Source organism: Eleginops maclovinus, chromosome 8 (genome assembly GCF_036324505.1).
Source record: "Eleginops maclovinus isolate JMC-PN-2008 ecotype Puerto Natales chromosome 8, JC_Emac_rtc_rv5, whole genome shotgun sequence".
Taxonomy (NCBI): domain Eukaryota; kingdom Metazoa; phylum Chordata; class Actinopteri; order Perciformes; family Eleginopidae; genus Eleginops; species Eleginops maclovinus.
Genome location: NC_086356.1, coordinates 12,662,911 through 12,680,741, shown reverse-complemented (window position 1 = coordinate 12,680,741; position 17,831 = coordinate 12,662,911). Strand labels below are relative to the sequence as shown.

Sequence of the window (17,831 nt, the reverse complement as noted above, 5' to 3'; positions counted from 1 at the left end):
TGAGCATGAATAAACAATTTAATTGAAGTGCTGTCCTTCTTGTGATTTTGATGGTCATGTTTCTCATAACGGCATTCACGTCAAATTCTGGATGTTCATGTAAATGAACCCAGAAACAGGACATATTTAAAAGCAAGCAAACCCAACAAAGAGCCACAACAAAAACTCCCATCTGCTTATTCCTTTTAAAACTACAAAGTAAGTTGTTAAATACAAAAACTTAAAAGAAAATGAGAACTCTGGATAATGTGGCAGAAGACAAATATCCTTTTTTTTCTTCTTTCTATTTTTTTTTTTTTTTACTCAATTTTGGAACAGGAATGCAAAACAAGAGTCTTGTACATCGAAGAAACATCCCAGCTAATAAACACTGTGAAACTGTGACCTCAGACTTTGCATCTGAAGCAGTTTTGTTCTTCTGATCAGTGTTTGATTCCCACGGTGTTCACTTTCTCTGCACTTGAGCAGTTGCGTTCTGGTCCAGCTCCTCTTTGTTCATGTTCATGTTATTTGCTTATAAGTGCAGATTCTGTCACAACAAGTTAAGTGATAAGATGCTTGCTTTCCTACTTCAACACCATCTCACCAATGTCCATTGCTGTCAGTGAACCAACACTGATCTCATTAAGATGGTCAGCAACACGTCCTCTAAAAATATAAATATGATTTCATCTAAACCCTGCCTTATTTTGGTCCTTCTTTGTTTTTTTTCCTTTTTAATATGTTTATCTGAGTGTTTATAGAAGCTCTTTTAGCTGTTCTCATTCCACTCTGGCATGATGCTTACACTGTGCACAGTGTGGTACTGGTGTGGCGATAGTGTACGTGGTATGCCATGTGTGTAGATGTACTCGTTTCCCTGTAGGCCAGCTGCTGGCGACTGGATCCCAGCCCCAGGACTGCACTGGCGGCCCAGAGTCTGGTGGGTCATGGAGCTCTGGTACATGGCAGCGTGGTGGCCATCGCCCAGCTGCGGAGAGGCGTGCCCCCCAACCCCACCAAGCCTGGACACCAGAGACCCTGAGGTGAAGTGAGCTGAGAAGTGTTGGTAAGGCAGCCGGTCCATTGGCTGCATGGTGGTGACAGAGCAGCTCCCGTAGGGTGAAACGCTGGCCCACGTGTTGCAGCTGATGTCCTCCAAACTAGGAACTGGCTCAGCACCCTGTGAGGCGCTGGCATACATACAGGCCTGCCGCTGGCTGGACTCACTGCGGTAGGGCCCGGCGGCCAGGCCGAGGCTCTGGGCGTAGCCAACAGGACGGTAGTAATGGTCCTCCTCACTGGACGAGCTCTCTAGATATGCCTTCTTATAGCTGTGCTCACTTGAGTGGCCGTCATCCTCCACTGCAAAAAGAATTAAGAACAGTTTTACTCAAGAGTTATCATTAAGTTAAAACATCTGACATCACTCCATGACAATATGTGTCAAACATTTTTGGAATGATCCAATCGATCGCAAAATCCCATTAACTAAACAAAAAAAAAAAACGATTACTTTCCCCCATTCTGCTCCTAATGAAATTTTCATTATGCAAATAAACAATTTAAGATAAACATTTACTTTGTAAATAAACATACAAAGTTTGAGATCGGGCATGTTTATTCTTTAATCAATTTAGATTCATATGAGCTGTTCTTGAAAAATAAATACACATTTTGTATAACTTTGTATAAATCTATGGGAAAGTGGCCATATTCTACACAAAATATCCATATATAGAAGACCAGTACAAAATGGACAACAAATGTGGCCCTTACGTATCGCTGATGATATGGGGTGAATTTAGAGAACTATTTTTCTTTTACGCATCACTGAGTTTTTACCCAATAAAAAAAAGGGTGCAGCTTGCAAGGGCAAAGACTGGTGCAATAGAACCGTATTGTGAAGGTCAAATAACACAGATACCGACTGCTGTAAAGATTAGATGCGTCTTGCTGTCTCCTACCTTTCCTCTTGATGCAGTGGTACTCCTGGCCGTGCTCATGTGGCAGTGGGTAAGAGCCTGACTGAGGCAGCATGTCCTGCGAGGTGCTTGTGACCCCGTTCTCACACTGGGAGTACTGGGAGCTCAGGGTGCTCGGGGTGGTCATGCCCTGGACCTCCCCACTGAACGGACTCTGGCTGGAGCCCACTCTCTGACGCACTGCACTGCGAGGCACTACTGGATACTCCTTGGTACTAAGTGCAGCAAAACACACACAATTGTTAGTTATCTGGGGTGGAACCCCTAAAGCATTGCAACAGTTTGTTTAAAACAAATAAACAATATTAATAGTTTATTTAGATTTATTGTAATATTTTCTCTCAAAGCCAATAAACTACATTCACCATCTGAGAATCACACCAATTTAGGACACACACAGAGGAAGGCTCCTCCAGGGAAACCTTTCCCAATGAAATCTCCAGCATGTATTCACTCCAATTAATCCACAGGATTCGTCAATAGATCATTTTGCAACATTAGCTCTTTGATATCAGGAGTCTTCTCAGTTGAAACAGTAACCAGGTTTTGCAATAAGCTCTCCCTTCAACATTGTAACTCAGAGCAGACGTGCATGGTTTACTGTACTCAGCAGGATTGGACACTGGCAGGTTTGATTGATGGTGTGGTTTGGACTCGCACCCATGCTCTGCACATTTGCAAGTTTTGATAGGTGAAATGCATTTCACTCAAAATGTTGTTGTAAATTATGACACGCATCCACTTAAAGTTACTTAATATGCATTTTATATGTGTGACATTTCTTAAAAAGCACAGGTATACCTGGAAATTCTGTCCAGGTATTTTCTCTAAAGCGTGAAGAATGACATTTATGAAACTCTTAATTAAAAATAACTTTATTCTGATTCTCTGGTTCCTGATTTGAAGTTAAACATTTAAATACAGAAGAGTATATCAGCTGCCCAATGAAGGGGGGTGTTTGGTGCGTGGACCGTGATGTTCAAAAGCAGATATTCTTCTTTGAAAATGTGTTTTGCATGCATGCTCCATCCTTCATCTGGACTGAATAATAGAGAGAGAGAGAGCTATGTGGTTGAGTATTGCCTTGGCTGCTGGACTACCAGTTCAACACACACACACACACACACACACACACACACACACACACACACACACACACACACACACACACACACACACACACACACACACACACACACACACACACACACACACACTCACCACACACACCACACACACACACACACACACACACACACACACACACACACACACACACACACACACACACACACACACACACACACACACACACACACACACACACACACACACACACACACACACAGTTGGAACATCCTGGTAGAAAGAGCTGTGTGGAAGGGAGATGTTGCATTCGTGTGTCAGAGGCTCTGCCAGATCAGCCATAAAAGTCTTCAGCATGAAATCTGGCCGGGGGTCAAGAACTACACTTACATCACTGAAAATAACACTCACTGAAAATAACACCCATAACTAGCTTGCATTTGGGTGATTGAATAATTACTTTAAAATGGGGCTTGTAAAGTGACAGAGTGATCACGATGTCAGTGATCCCTGCAATATATATCTTCTCATTTGACATCATTACATTTGTGTGAACGTTTCCATGTATCACAGCCCAAGATCAACAAAAAAATATTTTAAAATGGCAATAGCTACCTTTGCATCCTAGACATTCGGTGCAGCTCCATGTCATCACTTCCTCGAAAGCCTTTTGCAAACGGGTTGTTCTCAATCTTCAGCTGGGTTATCTAAAACAGCAAAAAACATTTAATTACTAACATATTGTTTAGTTGAAGCAATTTGTTGTTCTTGTGGTACAACTTGCAATATCTTCAACCATGAAGTATTTAAAAACATGGGCCCAAATTAAAACCAACACACACGTTCATAAAAATGTTTTATGGAGAAAATTGCCAAATTTCAGTGTCTGTTACACTCTCATAATAGAAAAGTCTTCCTCAGCTCGAGGCTCATGATGACAGTATTAAAACATGTTTCCGTAGAGCCGATTTTTGGACTGTTTTTGGATGCATCCATAACTGCTCATAAGTTAACCAAGAAAAAGAAAATAATAGATCACATTTACAGAAACCTAAGATGCTTTTAGGAGTCCTAAACTAAACAATTCAATAAAAGCCTGTCTAAATAAGACATATTTTCATTGCATCATTTATAATGTTGCAGTCTCTGGCTCAACGGATATTTGGCACATGTTAATAATGTGATTTATTATACAACTTTTTGTTTGGTAAAAATGTCTTTCATGATAAAACAAAACAAAAAAATGCAGCGAAACACCCTGAAAAAGCAAGTTAATTCCAAAAATGTTAAACACACTCAAGGGATATCCCTCTCATGAGCATTAGTTTCTGGGAGGTAATTAGTTTGCATCTCTTGTGTGCTTCCAGCTTTCTGACAAGACTAGGAGTTTGTCTGCACACTGGCTGACATTCTCACCAAACCTTGTAAAATACCTCGTGTGACAATTCTAGCTTCTTGTTATTGCATCCAGCCTGGCAGAGCATTTATATATTGTTTCATCTTTTTAAAGTAAGGGATTTAAAAAACAGTTTATTGTACTTTTGTATTTTATCCTTCTGTGGGTATTCCGAGAAGAAATACAGCCTGACAAATAATTATTCATTTCAAAGTTATACAGAGGAAACAAATGTATTTTGCAAAACACACGCTTGTTCTGGAAAAAGACAAAAAAAATATGAATAGTTTAAAACATATTTTGGGAGTCACTAAAGACAGTTTGGAGAAATTCAAACTTCAAAGACTGCACAGTTTTACAAGACTGTCCAAAATATGCTCATTAAAATAATGGAGGCCTATACAAATATATTTCCAGATGCTTTTGGCTATTTTAGCATATAGAATGAATTGTAAGTACTTAAAATAAAACGTATTGAATTTAATGTAAGCTTTGGCTACACATTTTTCACTTTTTGTTCTTAAGGAAAAATTATTTCAGAAAACCCATTAGGGACCTTTTTTTTTTAGAGCAGTGACAGGAAATACTTGAAACCAGACACTTTGAGGATTTTCATTAGCTGAGAGTCTAACAGGTGAATTGAACACATGCCTGCAGCACATATTGCTTTGGCAGATGTCAGACTGTTTGATTAGACAGTTGTGGTAAAGTGCTTGCAAATCAGAAATTCTTGTTTTCCTGCAGGTCTGGAAACCCCCAATAATTAGCCCGGGGTTACGATCTCAGCCCCCAATAACATGTTTGAAAATAATGAATGGCTTCTACAGCATGTCGGTCATTTGTGCTTCCTGTTCCCAGAAGCGCAGAGACCTGGGATTGGCTGCGGAGACATTACGAGCTTTCGCCCCTCTCTCCCATATTCCCCAAACTAGAACATATAGGCCTATATGGTAAATGATGTTAAACAGACGCTGTTTACACACATCTGTATTCCCAAGATGTTTCCACGCAGAAATCCAGCAGAGCAAATATTGAGTTTTATTTCTGCTCGTAAATAAAGTGACAAACAACAGTTGTCTGGCTTCAGATGTCTGAAATTGATTTAGCTATTATATTAAACTTTAGATTTGCTTAATTAAAAATAATCCAAACACAACGATATATTTTAAGGTTTGACACACATGCAAACGATCATAGCGTCACATTCATATATTTATTATAAATGTTAATGCTATTATTCATGCTATTAGCATAACCTATTTAATTAATGTTACTGGAACGTAAATGGTAACGGAAAAATAAAGAAATGGAGATTTGAAAGCATTATAAATCTTATGTTATATATATATGTTATAAATCATTTATATTACAATATAATTTATTAAATCATTCAAAACGAATTTCTTTCTATGAAAACTTTTTATCATGCCTTTGAAACATTACATCAGCACTGTCTGTTGCGTTTTAGCATATTTCTTTCATCCGTTTAAAACCAACATTTTTGTTTATGTAGCCTAAACTTTTTTGTAAACGTTAAGCATTTGTCAGAAAAGCTGCAAATGGTGATGAAATAGAATACATAAATTATAACTAATGATAGTCTATTAATATGGTTATTAAGTTCATGAACGCTATTTGTTTATTCTGTTAAGTGACTTATAACAACCAATTCACATTGTAATGTTCATAAAGCGTTTTGAAAATAAGCAGGGTTTCATTATACACTATTATTTATTTGGATTACCAAAAACGACTTAGTTTTGATTATTATTATAATAATGATGCGTTGTTCCTCTTGTTACTGGGTTTTATAAGGTCGCCTACTGGGATTTATCCGGTTTATCTGCGGCTTGTCTCGCTCTACAAAGCGCTGCAGGCCTGGAACCTGGAAAAAGTCTCTTGAGGTCAGACGTCGTCTAGTCGGGTATCTGAAGTTTTCGCTCGTCTGTCAGTGACTCTATGTGATATCAGAGGTTTTCAGCTGACAGTGACGAGGCTTAACTTTAACCTCTGAGAACAGCCCCTTTCATTTTCTCTCCTACTATCAGCAGTTCCAGTTTATCGACAGATTCAACTCAAAAACAAGCAGGATTCAGTTAAATTCTTGCATGTGTGAAATGTTATTTTTTTTATTTGTAATTTATGTATTTTTCCTTTACATATTTACGAGATTTGGCACAACTCTGAACGTGCAATATATCTTTAGTTTGTATTTCTGCAGCGTTGTTTGCCATGTTTAAAACATTATTCAAATTAAATCGCGTAATAAAATACAGCTCGATTTTAAAGTTCCTATTTACTATGCCAAATACTTCAATAAAAACGTAAAACAGAATACAAATGAGCGCATGCACTCACCTTATGGTTCTGATAGGACGTAACCGCGATGAAGGCTGTCTCCGGGAAGACGTGAGTGCAAAAGGCCGTGTTTTTGGAGCCAAAGCCGTTATTTTCATCCGCCTTCACTATGTGGATCCTCGGCTGATACTTGTGCATCGAATTTAGTATGATCTAAGAAAAAGAAAAAAGCGCATTCAACCGTTACAAACTTCATTTCATAACAGAAAAATGCCCTCTTAAAATAAACCTAGCAGAAGAGACAGAAATAGTCCAACATTGGTTTTTGTTGGAGCTGCTTGAGGGGTAACGTTGTGGAGGAGTTTGTAATCCAATAAAACCTTAAACTTGCCCCCAACTCCCTTTTTTGGCTGCATGAATCAAAACCTAAATGTGTTGCTTTGAAGTTAGCTGTTATTATTGCTCATGTGTTGCTACGTTTTCTACATTTGCTAATACAAAGCCTATAGGTCAAGAATGCTCAACATTTTGCAATACATTTCAGTTTCTGCAATTAATTATTAACACATCCAATAAGGAATGTAAAGGATTTTGGATTAGTTCACCGACAAATGCCTAATTAGAACAGTTATTTAGATCATTTCTGCCTGAATTTAGACATCTCAGGGGGAAAAAAAGAACGTTTGGCAGCTACTTCTGTTCATACAACATACTTAATTAATCTCACAGAGGTCTAACAGATAAAATGGCATAAGATTATGGGTTTTAATCAAACCTGCATAACTATACTTTTTGTCTTTCTTTAGATTTTAAAATGTAAAACTTTGATCGCACTACAAAATGTAATTCAAGTTTTATTGCTTTCATAGATATTTCAAATAAAATGTTGCCACGTGCAAACTTATGTTTTTTCCTTAGATGGCTTATGTAACACTTTTTTCTGACTCTTTTAACCAGGCACCACAACTAAAATCTAACTCCAAACTCAATATGTTTATAGTTATTCTCAACATATTACAACTATCACAATTTGGGGGTAGAGGAACATTCCCAGGAGAGTGATAGGACGACTGAAGCATGTCCACTCTGACCAACGTAGTTCATACTAAGTGATGACTGCTACCCATGGCTACCTTGGCGACATTAAGACGCGGTTCGTACAGCTGAACTTGAGCCTTGAACTTCTCTTTTGAGGCCCTCTCATCCATGGATCTTAAGTCTAATTGTTTTGACGGACCAGGGAGTAATGTAATGTTTTTTATTATCATCAGATCTACTTACATTTACAAATTGAAAAAAGAGGCTTTAATTCTCCCCCCTTCTTAACTCTCCTTCTTTTCTTTACACCCATCTACCCCCTCCTTTCTGTCCCATAGCCATTCCTCCTATCTGTTATCTTAAAGGTTGTTTTTGTACCTGCCTTTCACTGCCAGCATGAGAGGAGACAAGGGATTGCCCTGACCTCCAGTACCTGTGGGGGCATCCCATAGTATTAAACAGATATAACCCCTGAGTCCTTTCTCAGAGCCAAGTGAACTGTAGAGGTTTTCATAGACCAACAAAAGTAATGCATTATCACTTTCCAGCTGAACTTGATCTCATTTCATGGTGCGAAAGTGTTTTTGCAAAGGACAGAGAAAATGCTTGCAGCCTGCTATGCACCTTTTGGATGCAAGAACATTGAATGGAAGTTAGTGACCCTGTCCAAACATTATCAGCTGAGCGTTTCACTTTGGTTACATAAGAAGGTTGTTGAGGAGTGGACAAATTTCAGGTAGAAATGACCATTAATATAACTATTTGCAGTAAAAGGGGTTTAGGGCTGCATACTTTGGTTTGAGGTGAGAAAAGTTCAACCAAAACCAAGTCTCAGGCTGAGGGAAATTAAATCTTGTTGCTGCAGTAGCTTTGTTTTGATTTCGTAATTTAAGTGAGGGATAGTATTGGTTCCTGTGTTGTGAAATCATGTCATAATGCAAATAAAAAATATGCCTATGCCCAAGCTATAAAGCAGCACTACCACTCAGTTTGAATTTGTAAAAGAAGCTTTAACACTCACTGAAAGAGCTTTTCAAAACCTTTGAACACGGTGCAAAGAAAATGTAGGTTAAACTAAATATTTTCCCATGTATGCATTCATTAAGGGCTCACTTGAGGTCTGCAGGGATGCATCATGGGTCGGACAAGCAACAACAATCCCATCAATACAAACATGTCATTCACCACACTACACCGATTTGGGAGCTAAAAAATGTCTGCCACTGAGACACATTACAAGTTGCATGGAAATATTTATTTAACACATTTAACCATGGAACATAGCATGGACCACTGACTGTGGGTTCCCAAAGTCCAGTATGTGTGTTAGTGAGGGGGGTTTGTGGGGGTTGGGGGGACGGACCACCCACTGGGGCCCCATCGCACGCCTTGTCTCCCTGGTGCAGCCGCTGCCCAGCCTGGGTCCCTGTACCCCCCCCCCCCAGCCTCTGGATGATAGTATTTAATGATAGTGAAGGATCACTTTGGGTCTCGAGCCGTGGCCCTTTGCTTTCAAGTTCCACCACATCAGAGAGTTTCCCCGAGCCTCGGGATCAGCAGGCTTTGTACACCATCATTTATTGCTCATCGCACACTGCCATTCAAATATAAACAGTGCAATCCTCACACTCCACCCTCCTGGCCAAAACATGTGTGGGAAGACGGGGAAACGAGTGCAGGAGAAAATTGAGGGGGGAGATGAATAACACTGAGAAATATTCCAGGAGTCGAGATGGAGATCAAAGAAAAAACTGCAGCTTGGTATGAGACCAGAGGCAAAAACAAATTATTTTTAGGAATTCCCTTAGAGGAAAAAAAGTAGCACTGTAGTGCGTGGTTTAAGAAATGTTTAAGAAAAACTTTAGTAGGATACAACATTTTAAATATACCTAATTACAAGCAAAAGTGCCGCATTTAAAGTTTGACAGTAAAGGAGTATCAGTAGCAAATGAGGTTAAGTATTGAAAGTATAAAAGTATTGCATGATGTAGAATTGCTCATTTCAGCTTTTGATTGTATAAAGTGTATAGCTAACTATTGTAAATTCATTTTCAGAGAACAGCACGTTAATGTTGCAGATGGAAGCTCATTTTAACAACTTTTTATAAAGCTTAACTACACTGGAGAAGTTTTTTTTTAATTGCATTAAAAAGTTCATGTCTTTATGAAATATAATGTTGTTAAAGTATAAATTGGCTTAAAATGTTAACACTCAAGTAGAAAAAGCTCAGTTCCTTTCCAAAACTACACCAGTGTCTAATTAACATGTCTGATATAATGTGAAAATAACAACATTTTTCACATCAAACCATATTAAGAGTGCGATGTCCAGGTAAATAAATAGTGTAAAGACATTACCATTAAATGACATATCAATAAAATAAAGTTGCAAAAAACAACACAACAACTTATACTTCAATAGGACTTATTCTTAACTTTTATGTTTGTTACAAACATAATTGGTATTTGCAAGTTAGTTTTATACATGAATTTTGGACACTACCCCTTTAAAAAAAAAGAACTACACAATGACACACAAGAATCTCTACTTCACTACAGCCCTGGTCTTATTTTCAGAAGTCTCAAGAGAAAGCCTCCCAGGCCCATTTTAAAGGGTCCATTATACATCAGCGATATCTACTGGTCCCATGTTTCAATACTAGTAATTATAAATCATCCACAAGTTATTTCAACCAGCTGGACCAACAAGACGGTGGGATACATTTCTGGCCAGTCACCAGAGTTTCATTTATGAATCCCCGGGTGCTGTCTCCCAGCACGAAAGAGGGTGAGCCAGGAACCACTGCAACCAATCAAAAATGCACTTTAACCCAAAATGTACAACAGTGCTCACATTCCTACCGAGCTCTAGTTTAATTTCACCAGCTGTGCTTTGGAAAGGCAGAAACCACTATACTGTAGGTGCCATGTGGATAGATAGTGGTTTGTTTGTATATAAATACTCATGCAGTCTTATTTTAGACTTCCATCTCACTGTGTACCTCAATCTGCATTCAGGATTGATGGATGGAATAAATTAAACATTAGTAGGACTAAATGTTTTAATGTTGCCTCTTAATGACATATTTATGGAAAACAACAGAAAAGCACCTTTTCCCCTTTCGCTGACTAAAGCTTTGAACCTTTTTCAGTTAAACACCTCTAATCAACATTAAGACTTTCAATAACTTCTAACCTTCAATTCAATTTCTTGTGTTTTTCCACATAATTTGTACCTATACTTCAAACCAGAGAAGCTATTGATGTTACCTATGCCAGCCTCATTATTGTTTTTCCTTTGGGCGTACTAGTCAGAGAGCTAATTGTGTTACTTTTCCGTTCCTACAACAAGACATCTAATTTGGCCTCAGATAGGATTTTATGAAAACCTGACGCCAACATGTTTATGGAGTATAAGTGATGTTTTTGTTTTTGGTAAGACAAGAATCACAGAAGCCTGAGGCCAGATAGTGAGCGTCGAATAATGAGGAGGTAAAGTTAGGAAATGGGTACCATACAGTCCCTATAGTGAGGGAGCCAGTGGGTGGGGGTGCAATAGCTCCTTTCCTTTTTCTTAAAAAAATGGGCCCAGCTGCTCCCCTCTACTTATGTAAGCTCACTTAGTTCCAGGAGGTCTACAACTTTAATGCATCTATGGGGGTGCTATAATAAACCCGTGCAACGAAAAGTAGACGGCACTGGAGCCAAATGTGTTGTTCAAATTTCCACCAACAATAAAAAATACTTTAAATTGAAATGATATTCTGTGTTGAGAGTCAGAATTACACATTGCAGTTTTCTCTAAGAATCACAGACTATACATTACAATAAATTAATTATAAGTGCCAGTGAATTGCATAGTAATGAATTTACATATTTGTTGTATTTTAATAATTCATATTCGCGTTTATTCTTGAATTTTTCAAAGTCTATGTGGGTCAAAGTAACTTCTTGTTTTCCAATTGCAGAACAAATATAACTGAGCTTATTTCATTTTAAATTAAAATGTTCTTGCAGTTGAATCAATATTGTCTTTAGTTTAAACCCTTCATTTGGGTTAATTATGTTTTCAGTCAAAACTTAAGCACAAATAAATGATGTATTTATTTATGTCAGTAAATAGTTTGAGATAAAACAAGTATTTAGCCTTACAGTAAAAAGATGTTTATGTTTTTGTTGATTTTTCTGAAGTCAGTGAAACACTTTAACTATCCAGAACCCTTATAAATAGAAACTTTCTGTCCATCGGCTTTGTTTGATCATGCTTTACAAATACAGAGCATTTTAGAAAAAAGTTTTGGCAGTTTAAATATGAAAGAACAAGCAATGAAGACGAGAAAGTAAAAACCAAAACTTCACAGCTTCAGTGAGTCTGGTGGCTGGTGCTGTCTGGAGAAGTGGAGGTGTGACTGACATTTTGGTCTGTTAAAATGTTGATGTAAATTTAACAGACAACATTCAGCCTTTATGGTGCCTAATCATGCAAATCACTGTTTTTACAAGCAGGTTGGAGGGGGGCGGGGCGGGGGGGAGTTGTATTTTTTAAAACTTTTTTTTGCAAATCATGGTCTTTAAAATAGTGTAATATATACGTATTTGGCAAAGAAACCTAAAAAAAATTCTAACATAAAATCTAAAAACTAATCTAATGACTTAGTTTAAAGAATGTACAACTTTTAATAATAATAAAATGAATACCAAGAATAATTAGAATAACTATAAATCAATCATGAAGTCATCATTCTCATGAAATAGTCTCTCAGTTTTTTTTTTTACTTCGGGTGAATATAAAAGCAAAATTAAGTTTTTAAAATGAAACGAGGAAAACATTATTATTCAAATCTCAGCAGTGGAAAGAAGCACCTTTGTTGTAAAAAGGATTTCAATTGTACAACTTTCAGTAAAAATCTTCCTTGCTGAAGCCACGCAACACAAAGTGGAAAGTATTATAACAGAAGGAAAAACACAGCACCATCAGAGACATGTCACATGTGGTTAAATGGTATATATGATAGGCCTAGGCACCTACGTGTCCGAACGGGTCCAGGTGGTTGTTGGTCAGCTTCAGCTTCTGGAAGGACACAAGCTGCCTCATCCAGTGCGCGCCCGTGGCGGGAGAGTCCGGGTGGACGTAGAGCCTGCCGGGCATTGCGGGCTCTGCCTTGCCGGTCACAGACCTGAACCACAGCCACACACACACTGTTACACATCGGGCTGACAACCATATGCCATCTTTCAGCAATGCGTTAAGTTTAACATGTAAATTGGACACACTTCGCATCATTAGGGACATTATTTCACTGACCAAATGTTAACAATTATGCAAAGTGATATCTGAATTGAATGCATTTCAAAGAAAATATTTACAACTAAAACTATGCAAAAAGGGATGTCAATGTTGCAAACTAATAAGGGTAAGGGACATTGTGAAATGTTCTTTAAAATCATCATTTACGCAGTTAAACGTCAGGATAGTTATCTCAAAACTTTTCATTAAGGCTTCTTCAATTTATATAATCAACGTATAATTATATAATGTCCAAATACTTGGTAAGTTGGTTTTGGATGGTCAGAGGTCAGATTAGAGCTGGTAGACATTGTTTTCCAACATCATTAGATCAAGAGGAGAATTAGTTCCAGGACATGCGTCGGACAGGTCATTATCGGCAGTATTGGCATGTGATTATCCTCTTTAAGTATCCCCTCATTGAGAGGCACTGACCCAAACAAGGCATTCCTGACCAAAGTTAGAGAGATCGACATGACACTAAACAAATAACCATGTTTATGCCCCACACTGAAATACACCCTTGTTGCAGTGCATAAACGGGTAGGAAAAGTCGTCAACATTCATTAAAAAGTACCTGGAGAAACGTTTCTCCCTGCTGAAAAGTATCTTGGCAGGCATTAGAAAATACACAGTTCATAATTCTCAGGGAATTAATATGTTCACTTCCGATTCTCATCCATCAGGAAAACAATATACAAGTTCATGTTTAAATGAACTCCCCAAAACAACATTATTGTGAAATGCCGTGCACGAGTCATACAAGAAACGTTTGTTATTGCAATATTTCGCGTTATACGTTGCATACCATTTGTTGTCGGCGAATTTGTATCGATGGTCGTCCGCAGGAACAACATCCATCAGGAGTATATATTTAGTTTTGGGGTTTAATCCCGTGACCTTCACTTTGAAGCTGGGGAACATTCGCCTGTAAAGAAAAAAAAAAGGTTTGTGTCGCTTTATGGTATTTATGTCAAAACAGAAAATGAAAGAGACCTGCAGGCAAAAAAAGTGTTTCTCTTCAGTACCTTGTTTGGCAGGCAGAAACTACATTACTAACTGTCAAGGAAAACAAATTGGGTTTTTTTTCTCCAGAATAAAGCGTATGAAGTGTGTTTCATTATTTCAAAGTGCAAATTAAATTAAAATGTACAACCAGCCCATGGAGGATGGTACAAAATGTCAAATACATGCCTTGATTTGGTTTGGAAAGGTCACCATTTTTTTCAAAGCAGGGCGTTGGTTCTGAGCGTTATAAAAGTTTTTCACTGTGGGCCATATTTTTTTTTGAAAGATCCATTTAGTAAATCATTCGGATATTTGGTAGCTGTCATATTAAAAAAAACACATAATGTCAGTTAGGCTGAGCAGTCTCATGAGCCGAAGGGAAGGGCTGCGGGCGAATGAGAAGCTGCTGTGCAATATCACTTCACGCCAAAAACAGGAGAGAAATGACTGACGGGAATATAATGGAGACTTTATGCAGCTGTGTGAAAACAAATGCCTTCTGGAGAGCACAATGAAATGAAGCCGTGTTAAACTATACATATTCATCATTTATAATAGGCATACATAAGAGCCAGCGACCACTTTGACACGAGCAGACGCCAGCGGTAGGCTACTCATGCATAAATGCAAGATCACACTCTGCAGATAAGCGATATTTTGACTAGATGCTAGTCTAGACTGTGGAGCTGAAAGCGAGACACATGTTGTCCCTGTACAACATGTTGCAGCAACAGTGTTGTCACGCAATAACTGTCTGCGTACAATTACACACACAACAAGTGTGTTTGGAAAAAGCAAGACATGCTGCTCAAATGTTCAATTCACTGAATTTAAATATTAAATATTTAGCAAAACAGACGCAGACTAAGCATTGTACTACACCAGATAACAGTGTTGTCTCACCATTGGCCGTTGGTATTGTATTTCCCAAACAGGGCCACCCAGACTAAAATGTATGCTATATGCACTGCTGACTTTACAGAGAGCTAAAGCATCCACCAGATGCTCTTTGTTTTCTCTTTGGCTCCTCGTGAATATTTTCAAATCCCCATGCAGAAAAATCAAGACGGGGTCATTTTAATCATAGGCCTAGATACAGTTGATATAAAATAAAAATAGAGTGAGCCTCGAACAAAGTATACCACAAATACACATCCGTTCAATATTTCCTTTTGTTCTGAAAAGTGGCTTCCTGTCAAAATAACGAATAAAATGTGTTATATTGTCCTCTTACCTTCCGGCTTTGGTGATGATCATCTCCGTCCCCACTTCGTCAAACTTCACCCAGAGTTCCCTCTCGTGCAGGTAGACTTTTATTCCCTCCATTCCCTTCAAAATAAAGTATATTAGTTTCAAAAGTGCGAACAGGATCGATGTTATAGAACTACTTTAACGCAGAGATGGCAAACTCTCCAGTCTTCAGAGTTGGTCAAATAGTCTGTTGTTAAAATTAGATTTGGTAGCTGATGATAGGCTATAGCTATTAGATTCAAGTCAAAACCTACATATCAAGAAACATAAGGAAGAAAACGGCATTTAAACTAAAACATTGAACAAGTGAGCACATAGACATACGTCAATGTACCTTTTTTAGGCGAAAATGTGCTCTCTTAGACCAGATAGCCTTTAGCATTCACATTAAACTTCAAACATAATACAGTAGTATAATAATGCAAGAAATAATTACTGAAAACGTAACACATTGTACAATATACTTTACAAACAGTCCCATGTAGTCATAAGATTGAATAATAATAATAATAATAATAATAATAATAATAATAATAATAATAAAACATTTTTTAAAACGAGCTTCGAACTTTTCTGATATTTCATTCCTCAAATGCATTTTCGAAAATAATTCTCCGAGCAGGGCAGTGAGTCAAAGAACACTTCCATAATACGGACTAAATATCAGGTACTTTACTTAATAAATCAATTGAATTACTCCATCCCCTTAGCAGGCCTCATATGTTATTCGTCTGCATTTTAGCTCCCATAACGACGATGTATAGGGGCTACTTGTCCGGACAATTAGGTTTCAACCTGGGGCAGTGACAGTGAGGCCTACAGACCTAAAGATTGACACTGACCTGCTGAATGTAAGTTGTCTGTGATGAAGGGGATTTGCTTGAGGTCCCGTTCTGTTTCTCGGATTTATTTTCGGGCCGTAATTCCCTCGAATCTGAGCCACCAGGAGAGTTTTGAATGGCAAAAGTCTCCTCTTGGTCCGCCATGACCGGATCTCGGAAAACTACTGTCCCAGCTGTAAGACCCAAACAGAGGTGTCAGCTTGTGAGTGGATCTCACTATTAACCTTGTTAGAGTGATTTAAATAAATTAATACACACACACACACACACACACACACACACACACACACACACACACACACACACACACACACACACACACACACACACACACACACACACACACACACACACACACACACACACTATATTGTCTCTTTATGGAAACACGAATATATTCTTCTATTGGGAAGTTCTGTGTGCTACAGGCTACAGCATTTGTAATCCAAAACGACTGAAAGTAAGACAAAATAACATTAAAATCATAACATTTAAACAATTTAATCTTAAACTGAATGTAGTGTCTAGTAAAAGCAAGCAAATGACTGATATTAAAAAACAATGTCAAATAAACTGTAGGTTTAGTGACCTATTACAATATCCCAGAGAGTACATTTGCATTAGTAATTAACATGCAAATACATTATTTGAGAAAAAACCCATAGTATTCCTTACACTAATTACACTATTGCTGACTAATTTTACTGTTTTTAAGGAGAATACATTTGGACATTGAAGCCGCCCCCTTTCTTTAAGGAAACATTATTTCCTATTCATGTTCCCCAAACAAAGATATCAGCGTTATTGTTGATGGTGATGTCCAGTACAACATGAAACCTGCTAAAAAAGCAATCCTCTAACCCGCACGGTGTAATCCCTGCAGAGAGCAGCGATTACTTCAGCATAGAGTAGCCTATACTACGATGAATTACATCAGCAAGGAATACACCTAGCCAAACAAGAGCGGGATTTTACCTAAAAACAAACAGGCTAGAGTTGGACACGGCGGTGGCCAAACAGAGAAACGCCGTCTTCGTTTTTAAAATGTTCAATGCCCCGACCCAAATCAAATAATCCAGCCGTGTTTCTCGATTAAACTGGACCGAATCTCCATGAATCCCCACGTTTTCCCCTCTCACAGTAAGTCCAACAAGCGGAGCCGTGACCGTTGAGATGTTAGCGCAACTCGCTGACAGCTACAAGGCGCTGCTCGGTGCCTAATCGTGCATTTTACAGCTGAAGACCGTTTTGTGAATCGAGTCCGGTGATAGCACATATAGCAGTAAACTGTATCCGAGTCCCAGAGGAGCAAGTCCGTCTCCTCCTTCTCCCCTCCTCTCTATCTCTCCCAGTCTCTGCCTTGTCAATTTTACGTTTCCCTCTCTCTCTTGCGCGCTCCTTCTCCAACCCTCCACTGCGCATCAATGACCAACCGTGCGAAGCGGAAGCAGAGTCCGCGACGTAGATCGGGGGGGTGGGGGTTATACACCAAATAATAATTCCTTCCAGACCATCACAGTTTCTCCACTAAAATGTTCAATAATCTTAGTCTGCTGGTAGGAATCCATTTGATACCTGCTCCTTCGTGCGCCATTACGCGCAACCTCTTCTTCTTTAGTCATAACCTCAGGGCCGACATCAATTTATTATGCATCTTAATT

General features: G+C 38.4%; 1 protein-coding gene across 2 annotated transcripts; it reads right to left on the bottom strand.

Annotated features, from left to right (window-relative positions):
- Positions 1-240: 240 nt before the first annotated feature.
- Positions 241-17,488, bottom strand: tbx5a (T-box transcription factor 5a). Of its 2 annotated transcripts, XM_063889318.1 has the most exons (9): positions 17,146-17,488; positions 16,171-16,343; positions 15,312-15,406; positions 13,878-13,997; positions 12,812-12,959; positions 6,805-6,957; positions 3,666-3,757; positions 1,947-2,179; positions 241-1,344 (listed from the first exon to the last, which is right to left on the bottom strand). In XM_063889318.1, exons 2-9 carry the CDS (start codon positions 16,312-16,314, stop codon positions 752-754), a joined length of 1,578 nt encoding a protein of 525 aa, XP_063745388.1. In that variant the 5' UTR covers positions 16,315-16,343; positions 17,146-17,488; the 3' UTR covers positions 241-751. The 2 variants fall into 2 exon arrangements, with proteins under 2 accessions (XP_063745388.1, XP_063745390.1); XM_063889320.1 differs by lacking the exon at positions 17,146-17,488 and having other exon boundaries at positions 16,171-16,363.
- Positions 17,489-17,831: the final 343 nt, after the last annotated feature.

Coding starts and splice junctions, on each gene's coding strand:
- tbx5a (XM_063889318.1), bottom strand. CDS start 16,314: ATGGCGGACCAAGAGGAGACTTTTGCCATTCAAAACTCTCCTGGTGGC. Junction 3,758..6,804: donor CGTCCTATCAGAACCATAAG/GTGAGTGCATGC, acceptor TTGCTGTTTTAG/ATAACCCAGCTGAAGATTGA. Junction 2,180..3,665: donor CGAATGTCTAGGATGCAAAG/GTAGCTATTGCC, acceptor TGCTGCACTTAG/TACCAAGGAGTATCCAGTAG.